The 17367-nt window shown below is 39.4% G+C and overlaps 1 protein-coding gene across 1 annotated transcript; it reads right to left on the bottom strand.

The window, feature by feature from the left end:
• Positions 1-16167: 16167 nt before the first annotated feature.
• Positions 16168-17091, bottom strand: LOC104092826 (auxin-binding protein ABP19a-like). The gene has a single exon (XM_009598500.4). The coding sequence runs from the start codon at positions 16998-17000 to the stop codon at positions 16368-16370; it is 633 nt and encodes a 210-aa protein (XP_009596795.3). The 5' UTR covers positions 17001-17091; the 3' UTR covers positions 16168-16367.
• Between the last annotated feature and the right edge of the window lie 276 nt (positions 17092-17367).

Raw genomic sequence — 17367 nt, 5'->3', positions numbered from 1 at the left:
CACTAGACATTTGCTGCCTCGGTGGTGAATATGTAATATCGTCCCCCTGTAAAAGTTGGGAGCGAAGAGATGCATCAAGTGACGAAGGGTCACCTCAACCCCGGCTAACTCTGCATACTTCGAGATCATACATATGAGTTTATAAATGTAGGGGGAAAGTTGAGACAGGCAAACTCGGTAATAGCGACAGAACTCCTCGGCCAAGGGGAGGATAGGGAAAGAATAACCTACATGGAAGGGGTATGCGTAGAAAGCACAATAATCTGGGCCATGTATTTTCACCACGTCATGCCCTGCAGGGACTAGGTCTATATGAGCGGAAATTTTGAATTTAGCCTTAAACTCGGCAAGGGCCACCTCTTTCATCAACGACTCCGAGATCTCGGGGTCGTCCTTAAGCATCTTTGATAAGTCAGACCTAGCCTTCTCACTACGGGGAATTATTTCCTCCACCGTAGGGAAGCTGTCATCCTCAGCAACAATGGTCACCCCATCATCATGGGAAGGCGCGTGCACTGCCAAGGGAACAGGATGAGATACTCCCCCAGAACTAGAAAATGTATTAACCATCTTTGTTTGTTTATATGTGAAGAAGATACGAGCAAAGAGGAATCGTGAGTAGCAGAGGTCACCAGACTCTGTGAAAACAAGGATACGAAAGTAAAGGTAATGAGAGCAGAAACTCTGAATGAAGAAGGAAGAAAGAGATATAGGAATTCAATATTTGAGAATGCAAAGAATAAAGCAAAGGGTCTCATATCCCTATTTTTAAGAATTCGGGCATCAGTATCGAGAAAATAAACAGTCAATGCCCAGCGCAACTATCAAAACTGCAGACGAACGGGAAACGACTCAATACATCGGGAAAACGCGTAATAATGACGTATGATGTCGTGACGTCACTCAGAATCGATGTGGCCATAGGTTACGGCTCACAAAGTGCCACGTTGCCATCTTGTCAAGAACATTACTACTCGACTTGCTCGCCTAAATCTCCCAACCACGACCAGCAGAGTCCGCTCATCGAGGTCGTCTGAGAGTCGACCTCAATAAGCGGAGGGACTAATTGTATAAGCCAAAATCTGCCTCTAGGAGATTCGACATGAAGTGGTATTACGAAAAGTAAATTGACTGAGGTCGATTAGTAAACGGAAGGGCTTAAAGTCGAGCAATCAATAACGGTCAAGGTCAAGTATTAGGGGCAGTAGTAACGGCTAGTTTTGCAATATGATCTTTAGGAGAATATCCCATTGAATATTCTCTGTACTTGTACTTTTAGGGTTAACTAGGGATATGTCCCATATAAATAGAAAAGGAGATAAGGTGAAAGGCAAGCAATATTCGCTGATAAGAACACTCTTTGAAAATAAGACTTTCTCCCTAGATAAAATACAAACACTACTTTTCTAAAGAGATTCGGTTGTCTATTATTCCACACTTTTCCATCAGATCCGAGAATAGTTCTCATATTCTAGTATTTATCTATCACTCATCATTGTTAGGATGGAGAATCATCCACCTCATTCAATATTGAGTGAATCATTCTCCTTATTTACTTTAATGCCATTTATTGTTACTTATTGCTCAACACTCTCCTGTCATTAATCATCTTGAAATATTGAATGTACACCATATTTTCCTACCAACACTATTCTACGTTATTTGTGTTAACCGATTATAGATCTGAAATTATTATCACTAGCTAAGTTTAACCCCTCATTACATAAAATTAATCAGTTTAATCAAAGGTTTACATTTTTTGGTCAAACAGTTCATTCAAATACGAAATTTTTTAATAATTAAATATATAGTTGCATTCAAAATTCATTTTAAAATCTAAATATTAAGAAAATAATATATGACATTTTTTCCCAATATGTAACCTATTTTTTAAGGGTAAAAAAGGTGAATGATATTTTGCTAAAGAGTTTCGTGCTTTTTTTATAGTACTAGTCCTAGGGTACGTGCTTTGTGCGTATAACCATATCAATGAATAAAAAATTTAAAGAATTAGATTAATATTATCCATATGCTTTAATTCAGTTTAACTGGATACGGAATTTAAGAAAGTAGGAAAGGAAGACTTTTGAAACTTGTGATTTTGCATATGTCATAATATTTGAGCGGCTATAAAAGTTTGTCATTAAAGATAAAATAAAATATTCATGTTTAATTATTTTCAAATTTAAAAGTATTATTAATTTTCTAAACGACCTAAAAAAGAAATAGTGTTATTCTTTTTGGAATGAATAGAGTATTAAATAATATATTTGATCTCAAAAAAAAAAAAAATCGTGTACTACAAAAGTTCTCAGATGCTAAGAGTTTAGTTAATTGAAAAATAATTTTACTCATGTGATGAATATGAAAAAGAATTAAATTTTTTTTTTTTTGCTAATTAGTTAATGTAAAGATTTAGTTATTTCTTTTTAACATTAAAGGTAACTTAATTTAAACACTTGATTATTTTATCCTCAACATTTAATGTAATAACTTAATTTTCATTATTCAAATTTTAAATATTAGCTCATCACAATTTTTTATAATTTTAACTGCAATTATAAATTTTTCTAACAAGCATTCTACTCTCAAAGAATGAAAAATTTGATGTGCCATTTTTCTTTTGAATCATTATTTTTATTGACTCTTGCCAACAACTTTTGTTTACTCTTTTATATTCTTAAATATTTTTATTTGTTCTAATTATTCAATGTAGTTTTAAAATAATGTCTTACAAAAACCAATGAATAAAAACTTCCTTTTGAATGGGAAAATAATTTGTTCGACATGATTGTGTTAAGTATTCAATTTATAATTAAAGAGAACGTTGAACTGTTAAATGGACTTTGTTCCATAATGAACTGTTATCGTATGTTCTTTCTCGTATTATCTTACTCCAAAATATGTTCGTGTGCGTTTTATTCCTTCACGTAGTTCCTAACTAATTTCATCTATTTGTTGATTTCCTACTAATTCAATTAATTTTATCTTTTAATAGATGAAATAAGTTAATTCTAAAGTTATAATACTAAAATATTTAACATGGAAGGGTTCAAATAAGGAAAGGATACACGTAAGTTGAAATCTTTAACAAATTTTAAGGTCCTAAATTTTAGAACTTCCTGCATAATTCAAATAAAGAATGATTTAATGCTTAATATTTTAGTTGCTTTTTAACACCTAAATTTTAGGAAAAATTATCAAATTACAGTTTTGTCTAATATGAAATTTACTTTTAAAGAGTAAAAAAGACGAACGATTCGGGTCAAGAGCTAACACGTTAGTGGGCGCACTGGACAGTAAATCTGTGTGGGCCTCTCTTTTTGTACTTAACCAATTTGGGCCATTACAAGTCTTCTCCATCTGCTCCAAGTTGACGCAATCTGTGCTAATAGCAATTTAAGAATTAACTTAAATAATCGTATACAATCAGTTAATTTATGTATATCGGCTAAAAAAAGTAAACAATCAATTTGGCGAGTTATTTGTAACAATTACCAGTGGATTATTTGCACCATGTGGCCTATATTGAGGCTATTCTTGAAAGGGATTTTTACCTTCTTATACACTATTTGAAACTTTATTACCCTTCCTACTCAAGTTTCAATTTAATTACATAGGCATATACAATTTACCAATTATATACACTTTAGAAATTAAATGAATATCCCTTTATATTAGGAATTGAATAAGGAATCAATTATTTTCAATCCTTATTCTCTCTCCCTCTTGCGCTCTCTCTCTCTCTCTCCCTCTCTCCCTCTTGCGCTCTCTCTCTCTCTCCCCCGTCTCTCTCTCTCTCTCTCTCCTGCGCTCTCTCTCTCTCCGTCTCTCTCTGACTCTCAATCTCTTATTCTCTGTTCTTTCCCCAATTTTTCTTCCTCTGATATCCTTATTTTTTATCCTTTCATGTTGTATATATTTTTAATGGAATTCATCAATGGAATTCAATCGTTTTACTATAGAGTTTTAACTTAGCAATTTTCTTTCATGTTGCACAATTGGTGTTCAAATTGAAATTGTTAATCAATAAATTTTGAATGTGTTTGATTCTCCACCATTGACAGCCATTAAAAAGCTTTGAAGCTTTGAATTTGAATTTGAATTTTCAAAAACCATTATTTGTTTGGATTGTGTGTTATTGCAAACAATCAAAAATATTGTTTGGAGTTTATATCTCAATTTTGAGGGGTGAAGATTAGACTTGATTTTGGCTGAATTTTAGATTGAAACTCGGAGAAGAAGAAGAAGAAGAAGAACAAGACATGACATACAATATACTTACGAAATTGTAGTAAAGTTGTAGTATAATTGTATGTAAATTGTATTCTGTTGTAGTTATATATTTTTTTTATTTGAATGTTGTATGAAAGTTAAACAATAGTTGTATAATGTATGAATCGTTGTATAAAATTTGTATTTAAGTTATCAATACAATCTTTTTACATAAAGTTATTGATATGTATCAAAATTGTATTAAGAGAGCAAGTTTTGATTGGAATTTTAGAGAAGAAGAAGCACACACCACAGATAAAAATGTATACAAATCAGATACAACGTATATACAAAGACATATTGTATAAAAATTGTATTTAAGTTGTATGATATTGTAGTTGTATATAACTGGATAGAAATAATGTATGAAAATTGTAGATAAGTTGTAAATAAGGTGTATAATATATAATTAGTTGTATTAATTTTATTTTTACTATCTATAAATCAGATGCAAAATATACAAAAGACATATTGTATAAAATTTGTATAAAAATTATATTTAAGTTGTATGATATTGTAGTTGTATTTAACTGGGTAGAAATAATGTATGAAAATTATAGATAAGTTGTAAATAAGTAATTCCCAACTTAATTCTCTCATTCTTTCTCTTACTTCTTATGGTATAGGAATCCTCTTTGTGCTGCTTCTACAACAATGATTTTTTTTTTCAAGCTTTGGGAATAGGCTAGGCTGAATGTATTTAATCATGTCATTGAAAATGATCAAACTCTCTCAATTATTTTTGCCTTTTATCCTGAAAAAATACACAGTTCTTCTATCAATTAATGCATTACCCTTTCTATCTCCCTTTTGTTGGAATTTCCCTCTATATATTTATATTTCTCTTCTTCTATTTCCCTTCCAAATCCTTCATCCTTATTAAAACTAAATACACTCTTCTTCCTTCTTTACAAACAATGTTAGGTGAAGACAGTAGCAGCAAAAGTGGAAAAATAAAGGTGCCTACTCATTTACTAACTTTCATCGTCGTTTTCAGCATTCATGTGGTTGAGTAGAATTATAGGGTCGCTTTGCAGGAAATGAAAAAAATGACTCTACACTTCTCTCAACTACATGAATATCAGAAACGTTTGCCGTTAATGGTCCATTTATACTCCTAGTAGTATTGTTTTGTGTCTGTATGTCTCTGTTTCACGAATGACTAAATATATAGGTCTTTGTGTGTGTGTGTTTTTTCCCTGGAATGTATGTGCATTTACTCAATTTACATTATATTTATGATTCAATATATTGTCTACTATATGTATCTGTGCTTATATAGAGAACACACAGTTTGTTGAATCACAAAGATAATGAAAATTTTAAAAAAAAATCAAGGAAAAAAAAAACACGCAAACACACAGGAAATAGTGTCAATTAAGTAGTAACCAATAAATTTTCATACTTTAAATATCCAATAAAATAGGCTCCGTGAGATCAAAGGAAAGATGACATTCAAAGCTCAAAACTTAATTTCACCTGAAGATCCATTTATTCTCATATTTTATATTAGAGATTTTATAATACAGTTTTTTAAGAATAAAAAAAAAGACCGAAACAATTAGCAAAGAGAGATCTGGAGAGAAGAGGGGAGAGAGGAGAGAAAAAAGGAAAATGGTATAACTAAATCCCTTGATTGAAGGCACTAATAATGGATTGGGAGCCTTTTAAGGTGGATTGTATATATTTTATAGCTAAAACGTATTTATGTCGGATAAATACAAAAACTTGAATATTTTTCGTAATAAGGTTTCAAATAGTGTATAGGAACGAAAAAATTCCTTCTTGAAATTCTGTTATTGCATTAACCTTTTAAGAAGGATGTAATTCTCTCCTGAAAGATCTAGTAAAATTTTTTAGAAGTATATTATTCTCTTCTTATCTAACATTTTGAAGATTTTGTTTTTCATAACTCTTTGGAGATGAATATTATGAAATTCAAATATATAATTTAATTTGCCTCACAAGAACTGGAGAACAACATTTGGTTAGTTAACTAGTTTCATCTTAGCCAAACTCTCTTAATGTTTAGTCCATCTCTTATAACATATACAATATTAATAAATTGTCCTTTCAGTTACCAAACGATGTTAGGAACAAAATAACTCGCGCCTATATCAAGCAATTTCAATCAATCGAAGACAATTACAAATGGGGCAAAAGTACTCTCATGGGCGGCTTTCCAGCCATGCCCCATGATCCCTTGGACGCGCCCCGTGGCGTCCTGGCCAGCCTCCCAACGCCCGTCGCCACGATCGGCCCCGTGGTCTCGGCAGCTCCAAGTGACAAGCGTGCATGTGCCTCTGTCGCCCCACCGATAGCCATCGCCAGCGCCCAGCCACAGGCAAAAGCCAACAGCGCCGCGCGCGCAGACAATGCCGCACGCGCAGACCCTGATGCTAAAGACAAAGTTGCTGCCAACGGACTTGCTGCTGCTTTGTAGAAGACTAAGTCCTTTTCATTGTAAATATAGAGTAGTTTTGCTGCATTTTCTTTAAGTGTGATTTTTCAGCTTTCATAGGTCTAGTCATGTAACTTTGGTTTATTTTTTTTAAGCATTATTAAGGGGGACCAAGCAATCAAAACTTTCAAGCAAGCAAACAATTCTCTATACTGGTGTCTCTCCCCCCCGACACCGTCTTGTTTTCTGTAATAGCTTTCATTCAATGCAATCAAGCTTTCTTTCATTCTCAATTCTCTTTTCTGCTCTCTTTCAATTGCTCATGACATTGGTTTTCCCGTACGGCACTGACAATCTAGTCTAGCGTACGGAGGGGACCTCAGTTGGCGGACAGCAACCGTACTGACATCGGTTGCCTAGCCTTACGTCGCCCTTCCAAGGAACTTCAGGAAGGCGCCGCGTAACAGTTGGTATCAGAGCCTAGGCTCGACATCGGACGAGGGATCACATTGCAATTACCACCATTTCTGACCATGGTGAATTATGGGGATCGCATCGCGACCCTTGAGGGAACGGTTGACGCATTACGGCCCATCGTGGAAATGGTGCCCGATCTAAAAACCAGCCTAGTGCAAAGGTTGGACGACCTGGACCGCAGACTCATCCAGGCCGAAGTTGACATAGAAAACATCAGCCGCGACTCTGAAGGAGACCGGCAAACAGCAGCCACAGAGGCAGCTGAAATTTTTGGTAAATTTGAGGTCCTCCAGCAGGAGCGTGCCGAGGATTTAGCCAACAGGGAACAAGAGGCAGACAGGGTGACTGCCATGCAACAAACCATTGACAACTTGACAGGCCAGCTCAATGTTGTCAATGCTGCCTTACAAGGCCTACTTCGAGGAGGCGGAAACCAATTTGGGGGTGGTGTGAACCTCGCCCCCATGGCACAAAAGCTGAAAATTCCTGAGCCAAAGCCATACAGTGGAGCTCGGAATGCCAAAGAAGTGGAAAATTTCATTTTCGACATCGAGCAATACTTCGATGCCGTGGGAAGCCTGGAAGAAGCTAAGAAGGTAGCAACTGCTGCCATGTATCTTCAGGGTGATGCCAAACTCTGGTGGCGGGTGAAGTACGAAGCCATCAAGGCAGGTGAAGATGCCCTCGACACATGGGCGGAACTGAAGGCAGCCATACGCCTACAGTTCTTCCCCGAAAATGTTGAGTACAATGCCAGGAGAAAGTTGCGGGAGCTCCGCCAGACCAAATCAGTGCGAGATTACGTGCGGGAATTCTCCGCGCTCATGCTGAACATCCGTGACATGGGGGACAAAGACAAACTCTTCACCTTCCTGGAAGGGTTGAAACCTTATGCCCGGATGGAGTTGCAGAGACAAAGGGTAGACACGTTGCCTAAGGCAATCCAAGCAGCAGAGTGCCTTGGGGATTACCAAGTGGAAGCCCGGAAGGATAGGCCTCAACAGCCTGTCCGAGGAGGATACAAAGGGGGCCAACCAAACACTAGTGGCCCTAGCAGAAGTGGAGGAGACCGGAGTGCACCCAAATCCAAGACTCCCTCTTCCGGCAGTACTAGTGCTGCATCTAACAACAATGATCGGGGGAGGAAGCCCCCCTCAGGATGTCGCCATTGCGGCGGACCACATTGGAATAATGAATGTCCACATGCACAGATGAATGCCCATCAAGCTTTTGAGGATGGGACGGATGACGACGCCGATGATGCGGACCAGACCGAGCCAGTAGGTGCATTCAATGCAATTGTTGGCTCCATTTCTGAGCCCTTAGCGGGTACCAGTGCCGGTATCCGCAAGAAGAAGGACCCCTGTCCAATTGCCAGGAAAGGAAATAAGAAGGCGAATTTGAGGACTCCTCCTCATCAAGAGAGGACCCTAATGTTCGTTGACATGAAGGTAAATGGCAAGCCCATTCGGGCAATGATAGACACGGGTGCCACCCACAACTACTTAGCCTCGACTCAGGTGGAGCGTCTTGGACTAGTTGTAGGAAAGGGCAAAGGTCGTGTGAAGGCTATCAACTCACCACCTCAACCAGTGGGTGGAATAGCCAAAGAAGTACCAGTGAAGCTTGGCCCTTATGAAGGAAAGTTCAACCTGCGCGTAGTGATCATAGATGACTTTGAGTTAATCGTGGGGTTGGAATTCCTGAGACAGACCAATACCATGCCCGCACCGTATGCAGACATGCTACTGATGATGGGGGCAAATGGGGCCAAGCCCTGCATTATTCCGTGCATTCCCATGAAGATGGCAGCCGAGAACATCTCGGCCTTGCAGTTGAAGAAGGGGGTAAAAAGACATGAACCCACGTTCCTGGCTACCCTCTGCATGGAAGATATAGAACGCTCCTCGGGTCCCATTCCTGCACCCGTGAAGGAGTTACTTCTGGAATTTGAAGACATCATGCCACAAGACATGCCAAAGCATCTTCCGCCTAGGCGAACTGTGGACCATGAGATTGAGTTGGTGCCGGGTGCGAAGCCACCTGCCCGGGCGCCATACAGAATGTCACAACCCGAACTCGCTGAGCTTCGGAGACAATTGACGGAAATGCTAGACACAGGGATCATTGTGCCCTCTAAGTCCCCATACGGGTCCCCTGTGTTATTCCAAAAGAAACATAATGGTAGTTTGCGACTCTGCGTGGATTATCGGGCTCTAAACAAAATCACCGTGAAAAACAAGTACCCTATTCCGCTAATGGCAGACTTGTTTGATAGACTGGGTGGTGCGACGGTATTCACCAAAATAGACCTGAGGACAGGTTATTGGCAAGTTCGGATTGCCGATGGTGATGAGCACAAGACGACCTGTGTGACAAGATATGGGTCGTACGACTTCCTGGTTATGCCCTTTGGCTTGACTAACGCGCCAGCCACATTTTGCACCTTGATGAACCAAGTCTTCCGAGAATACATTGATGAATTCGTCGTGGTTTATTTGGATGACATTGTGGTATATAGCCAGACACTAGAAGAACACCTGGAGCATTTGCGGAAGGTCCTAGCCCGATTGCGGGAGCACGAACTATATGCGAAGCTATCCAAGTGCTCCTTTGCTCAGAAACAAATTGACTTCCTCGGACATGTCATCGAGGAAGGGAGGATCAAGATGGACCAGCAGAAGATTCAGGCCATAACAGAATGGCCGCCTCCTAAGGATATACATGCCTTGAGGTCGTTCCTTGGCCTATGCAACTTCTATCGGCGGTTTGTGAAAAGTTACTCCCTCATTGCAGTGCCGCTGACAGAACTTCTCAAGAAGGCCACCCCGTGGGATTGGGGCCCCAAGCGGGCAAAGGCCTTCGACGCATTGAAGATGGCTATGTCCAGTAGCCCAGTCTTGGCCCTCCCTGACTTGGCCAAGCCATTCGAAGTGCAAACGGATGCCTCCGACTATGCACTTGGTGGAGTATTGCTACAAGAAGGGCATCCCGTAGCGTACGAGAGCCGGAAACTGAAGGATGCAGAGCGACGCTATGCCGCCCATGAGAAAGAATTATTGGCTGTCGTTCATTGCTTACGCCTTTGGAGGCATTATCTACTGGGAGCCCCATTCGTGGTCAAGACAGACAACACAGCCGTTAGCCATTTCATGACCCAGCCAAAGCTGAATGGACGACAGGCTAGGTGGCAGGAACTCCTAGCGGAATTTCACTTCAACCTGGAGTACCGAAGTGGAAAGACCAATCATGTTGCTGATGCACTCAGTCGGAGAGCTGATCTAGCATCGATGTGTGTACTCGCCGCCCTAAAGGGAAGCGAAGTAACCACCACCATAAAAGACCAGATACAGGATCTACTCATCAAGGATCCTGCTGCACAGTATTTGGTTGATTTGGTAGGACAGGGCAAGACTCGCCAGTTCTACACCGAAGATGGGTTCCTGAAGGTGAAAGGGAACCGACTTTATGTTCCTAAAGGAGGAGATCTGCGACGGACTCTTCTTGCAGAATGCCACGATACTTTGTGGGCCGGTCATCCCGGCGAGGAACGCACCATGGCATTACTTCGCCGTGCATATTATTGGCCTCAAATGGTCGATGACGTCGCTCAGTATGTGAAGACTTGTCTAGTATGCCAAAAAGATAAGTCAGACCGCTTGACGCAGGCAGGGCTCTTGGAACCACTAGCTGTACCAAAAAGACCTTGGGAAAGCGTTTCCCTGGACTTCATCACCGGATTGCCCAAGGTCGGAGATCTCACAACTATCTTGGTTGTGGTGGATCGGTTTTCCAAGTATGCTACCTTTATAGCAGCCCCACAATATATATCAGCAGAAGATACAGCTCGACTATTCTTCTCTCATGTCGTCAAGTATTGGGGCTTACCTAAAGACATTGTTAGTGATCGCGACTCACGCTTCACTAGCAATTTTTGGACCCAACTCTTTAAGTGCCTCGGGTCAAAATTGAGTCATAGCTCAAGTTTTCATCCGCAATCTGATGGCCAGACGGAGCGATTCAATGGCATGCTAGAGGAATATCTCCGGCACTTTGTGACCGGATCGCAGAAGAATTGGGTGAAGCTTCTGGATGCTGCTCAACTGTGTTTCAATTCACAAAAGAGCTCAAGTACCAACAAAAGCGCTTTTGAAATTGTTACCGGACAGCAACCGCTACTCCCACACACAGTGAACGCACCAAACATGTCAAAATCTCCTCGGGCTGCCAGCTTCTCAAAAGAATGGAAGCAAAATTTGGAGATAGTGCGGAGCTATCTTGTCAAAGCCCAAAAGCGGATGAAGAGGCATGCTGATCAGAATCGCCGCTTTGTGGAATACCAGGTGGGAGACAAAGTGATGGTCAAAATCCCAAAGCGGTACTTGTTTGCAGGGGTCCATGACCCTCGCCTATTGCAAAAATATATTGGACCCTTGTCCATTGAAAGGCGCATTGGGAAAGTTACATACCGGGTGGATACCCCAGCTTGGTGGAAAATCCATCCTGTTTTCCATGTCAGTCTCCTGAAACCTTTTCGGGAAGATATGGAGGATCCTTCACGAAGCCAACTCACAATACCAAGTATTCGAGGCCCCAATTCAACCGGGAAAAGGCGTGCTGAAGCTATTCTTGATGATCGAGTGATTCACGCCTCAAGAAAAGATCACCAGGAGTTCTTGGTGAAATGGCAGGGATGTGATGCAGAGGAGAATACTTGGGAGAGGGGAACAAACCTCAAAGCCTACAAGAGCCTGATTGATGATTACCTTGCAAGGAAGGCGCCGAGGACGTCGCCAACTCAGGTGGGGGAGAATGTCATGGGCGGCTTTCCAGCCATGCCCCATGATCCCTTGGACGCGCCCCGTGGCGTCCTGGCCAGCCTCCCAACGCCCGTCGCCACGGTCGGCCCCGTGGTCTCGGCAGCTCCAAGTGACAAGCGCGCATGTGCCTCTGTCGCCCCACCGATAGCCATCGCCAGCGCCCAGCCACAGGCAAAAGCCAACAGCGCCGCGCGCGCAGACAATGCCGCACGCGCAGACCCTGATGCTAAAGACAAAGTTGCTGCCAACGGACTTGCTGCTGTTTTGTAGAAGACTAAGTCCTTTTCATTGTAAATATAGAGTAGTTTTGCTGCATTTTCATTAAGTGTAATTTTCCAGCTTTCATAGGTCTAGTCATGTAACTTTGGTTTATTTTTTTTAAGCATTATTAAGGGGGACCAAGCAATCAAAACTTTCAAGCAAGCAAACAATTCTCTGTACTGGTGTCTCTCCCCCGACACCGTCTTGTTTTCTGTAATAGCTTTCATTCAATGCAATCAAGCTTTCTTTAATTCTCAATTCTCTTTTCTGCTCTCTTTCAATTGCTCATGACATTGGTTTTCCCGTACGGCACTGACAATCTAGTCTAGCGTACGGAGGGGACCTCAGTTGGCGGACAGCAACCGTACTGACATCGGTTTCCTAGCCTTACGTCGCCCTTCCAAGGAACTTCAGGAAGGCGCCGCGTAACAGTACTAATGGGACCTTTACAATCAAATCAGCTTATGAAATGCTCTCCAACAGGGGGGGGAAGGAGACTATAAATGGCTATGGAAAATCAAGACCCTCAACAAAATAAAATTCTTCCTATGGACGACTATTCATAATAGACTCCCCATATCACAAATGCTTTTCAACAGAAATATAAGTAACTTCCCGACTTGTAATATTTGTAGCACTACAAATGAAAATATAATACACATGTTCTTTAGGGGTACGTATTCAAAAACCATCTGGGAGCAGATTGACTTCAATCTTTTTCCTCCAGAATCGTCAGATCACTATGCTATGCATAACTAGCTAAAAACCCAAACCAACTCCAACATTAGGTTCAACAACTATCTTTGTTGGTCCGACATCCTCCCCTTTATTCTCTGGTACATTTGGCTGCATAGAAAAGAGACAATCTTCAACAATAATGGTAAGCCTCTACTACTAAAAATATAGTAAACAAAGCCATGGAATTCAAGCTCTTGGCCACAAACCAAAGAAGGCTACCTATAACTAGAGACAGCATCTTCATCAAATGGAACCCGTCGGAACCCAACACCTATAAACTCAACGTGGATGGCTCCTGTTTGGAAAATCTAGGCAAAGGCGGTATATATAGGAGGAGTTATCAGAAAAGGCAAATGGGTTTGGGATTTTATATGAGCATCCCACATGCATTAAATATATACATGGAAACACTCGTACTACTGCATGGACTAACGCTTTCTATAGATAACAACTATCTCCCACTTACCATCGAAACGGATTGTAAGGAACTCATTAATTTACTTGATAATAAAATTGTTCCAATAATCTAATTGATGATTGCAGATGCCTATTGAGTAGAGCAGGGGATCCGCCATTGCAGAGGCTAATCAAGCGACTGACTCAATAGCGAAGAATGTAAGTAGTTTACCAGTTTTTGGAAGCTTAATGACTTATCTATTTTCTCCTACTTTTGTTATTTCTATTTTGGAGATGGACAAGCTAGGAACTATGTGTCCTAGAACAATTCATGTATGCAATGACTCCTAGTATGTTTTAATATGTCTTTATTACCCAAAAAAAATGATTTACTGCCAATTCGTTATACCATTTTATTAAAAGCTTACAATGACGCCGCAACCGCATTTATGTATATTAAAAGCAATGTTAGAAAGTCAAAAAGTTACATTATTTAGCGTTGAATTTGGATACCATGTTGTGACATGACTCAAAAAACACGTTTGGAAATTAACGATTATGGGATGGAGGGAATATTAAATGGGCGTTTGGACATAAGAATTGTAAAATTTCAAAATAGTGGAAAAAAATTTAAAACTGAAAATGGTATTTGAAATTTAGAGTTGTATTTGGACATAAATATAATTTTGGGTTGTTTTTGAAATTTTGTGAGTGATTTGAGTGAAAATTTTAAAAAACAGCTTTTTAGAATTTTTTAAATTTTCGAAAATTTTCAAAATATATCTTCAAGTGAAAATTGAAAATTTTATGAACAAATGCTGATTTCGAAAAAAAGAAAAAATTTCTTATGTCCGAGCGGCCTCTAAATATACCTGTTGAGAGTAGTATAGTGATATCCAGTTGAGAGTTTTAGCATTAAGTCTAATACACATTTAGTATTCTTGGCGAAATGGCCCTTGCAAATATACACGACATGGACCGTTAGGTAATTGTCCAATAAAATTGACCAAAGATATTCGTTTAAAAAAAACATCAGTGCCGCTTCTCATATTTTTTCTATTCTCGTTTCGTTTCGAGAGCCTTCCTCTCCTCGTGCTTTATTCATTTTTTTAAGTCGTCGTCCTGAATGTATTTTCATATCCCGGGGAAAGTACCTCAAAATAGACTACAACCACAATGATCAAATTGATTATTTTCATGTATTAGGATTAAACTAAGTAAGTTGTAACTTTAAAAGGGTACGGCCCGTTTTTTATTTTTATTTTTTAGGGATGAAAAATGTGCGGCTATATTTGCTGGAAAATTACCTTGTGTAAATAAGGTCGGTTGGGTTAAAACGATTCAAATATACTCTTAACATGGTATGATATTGTTCGTTTTAGGCCAAATCCGTACGATTTTCCCCAAAAGGCCTCACACCATTTAAAATATCTAACTCCTTGTAAGTAGGTTATTTTTTCGTTTTTACTTTCCATGTGGGATTTTGTTCATACACTCCCAACAAGCTCCCCTTGAACTAAGTTCCACATGACTCATCACCGTTTATGGGCTAATTTGAAGATTAACTGTGTGCTATATACCCACATGATCCGAGTATTTACGGTCACTGAAGCCCTAGAAAAAGTTATGTATGCCTCTTTGAAGCTATGAGCAAAAGTAAGTGAATCGGCCCATAGGGCAAAAGCACTAAGTCGGGCCTATAGTGCCATCTCAATAGTCCCACCAAGTCATTGGTTTTAATATTTTATTTTATTTTAATCTCCTTGGTGAACATTTCGCATCCACCTCTCCAAAGTATGCAATAGAAAGGCAGAATAAGGTGAAGGACAAGACGTGTGGACGAGTAAGAAGTAAAAAAAATACTACATACAAGCCTAGATATTACTATAGCGAAGAGAATATCTTTGTTTTCGCTAGAAACAAATTTAAGGAGTTTTATGTGCTAGAGACATGAACTATTTTCTGTCACACATCCATTAAGATAAGGTTTTAGATAACTTCTGATAAGAAGCTTTTATTTCTATTTTGTTAGTTGGGTGTGGGAGCGTCGTACATTGGAAGTTGATGAGAAATCTGCATACAACTATAGTGAACATTTTCATCGTATGAGGCCTTTTCGAAAACTGTACTTGTACTATAGCCTAATCTAATCTAAAGCGAACAATATCATATCTTAGTAAGAGTTACTATTGGAATTGACTTAATTAGCCAAACACATTCATCTTATCTTTTTCAATGTCTTTAGTTGGTAATCAAGATTGCCTCCTTGAGAAGTTTTACGCGCAAATTTTGGAACTCCGCGAGTAGGGGGCTTTAGGCCGTTTTTAAAGTGCACGTGAATCTATGATTTTTCTGCCAAACTAGATATTATATGTATATATTTCGTAAAATTGATCTAATATTGTTTGTTTATTCCCCATGCTCCAAAAAAGTTGAGCGTTGCACTTGGTTGAATGATGAGTTATTTATCCAAGGGAACATGGATCAATTCCAAACTTAGTACTTACTTCTTCTTTTTCAGTTTTTTTATTTGGTGCACCCATATTATAGAAATGCTAAATCCGCCTATGTCCAAGAGATATATTAGGTTAACTCATGAAGATAGCAATTGTGGTAGATTTATTCTTAATGCCAAATATGGATTGAGGAAAATAATGTCATATTTTCAGACTATTATATGTTGTTGGTTTTGCGTACTGATGAGACTTACATTTAGAAATTCGACGTTCAAAATGCAACTGAAGAAAATAAATTACTTGAACTGAATTTATAAAACAAATTACCAAAGGGCCTAGAAAGTCCAGAAGAAGCAAAATTCAACTCTGATAATTGACGCTTAAACATGAGACACAAACAGAACAAGACATCAAAAACATCAAATTTTCCAAAAAAAAATACTAAAGTGAAACTAAACAAAAGACCCCAATGATTATTTGTGTCGAAACTTATTCCAACAACAACAACTACGCCTCTGTCCCAAATATGTTGTTGAAACCTAATTAGTTGGTGCCACCAAGGACACCCTTCAACTTCTTGATTGTGGCAGCGTCAAGGAACGTAGTCGCCTGCACAAGTTCAGTAGCCAAATCATTAGCAAAGAGAGCGAAATCCGTAATTTGAAGACCTGGAGTTGGACTACTGAAAGAAACAATAGCTAAACCAGTAGTTTTCCCAGAGTTAATTTGGAAATGCAACAACCCTTGTGGGAAAACCATAATGTCTCCTTGTTTAAGGTTCTTGAAAAAAACTTTGTTGTCTGAGGAAGAAATAAATCCAGCACAAATTTCTCCAGTTACAACATAAAGTACTTCTGAAGCTCCAGGGTGTGTATGCATTGGGATAACACCACCTATAGCTAAATCTAGCCTAGCCATTGAAATTCCAAGACCGTTAAGTCCTGGAAATTGAGGAGCAAAAGCAGGTGTGACTGCGGCTTTAATGAGAGGGTTAAGTTTAACTGGAGTGGCTAGGCCAGAAAATACAAAGTCATTCGCAGTTACTGCTGATGGTTTTTTGCAGGCGTAGCCGCCTGGACCGTCGGGGACTGATAAGTCCCCGACACAGAAATCGAGGACAGCGGCATCAGAGGAGAGGAAGAGAAGGGAGAAGATGAAGAAGGCTTGAAAAAACATCGTGTGTGTTTCTTTTTTCTTTGAAGAATATGGTTTTGGTTTTGTTATCTTGATAGGGTTTTGACGTACGTATTTATAGAGTTGAATTTGCATGGATATTTCCATTTTTAATCTCCCTTTTATTTATTGCTATTGGTTGTTAGAGATATGGCGCCTATGCAGAGAAGGTTTCACGTGCATGCTTTTAGGGTACGAAGGAAACGACATATTTTGGGCTGTGATGCATGTGAACGATGATTTTTTGTCGAAGAAGAATACAAGAATTCTCTTTTTGAGATTTTGTTGGAATTTGTTCGAAGAAGCAAGCATATTCCAATAACTAAACAAATTATTCCAATTAGTTAGGAGAGTATTCTGGATGAAAAAC

This window comes from Nicotiana tomentosiformis, chromosome 7, assembly GCF_000390325.3.
Source record: "Nicotiana tomentosiformis chromosome 7, ASM39032v3, whole genome shotgun sequence".
Taxonomy (NCBI): Eukaryota; Viridiplantae; Streptophyta; class Magnoliopsida; order Solanales; family Solanaceae; genus Nicotiana; species Nicotiana tomentosiformis.
The sequence above is the reverse complement of the archived record's forward strand: the minus strand, read 5'-3'. Positions and strand labels throughout refer to the sequence as shown.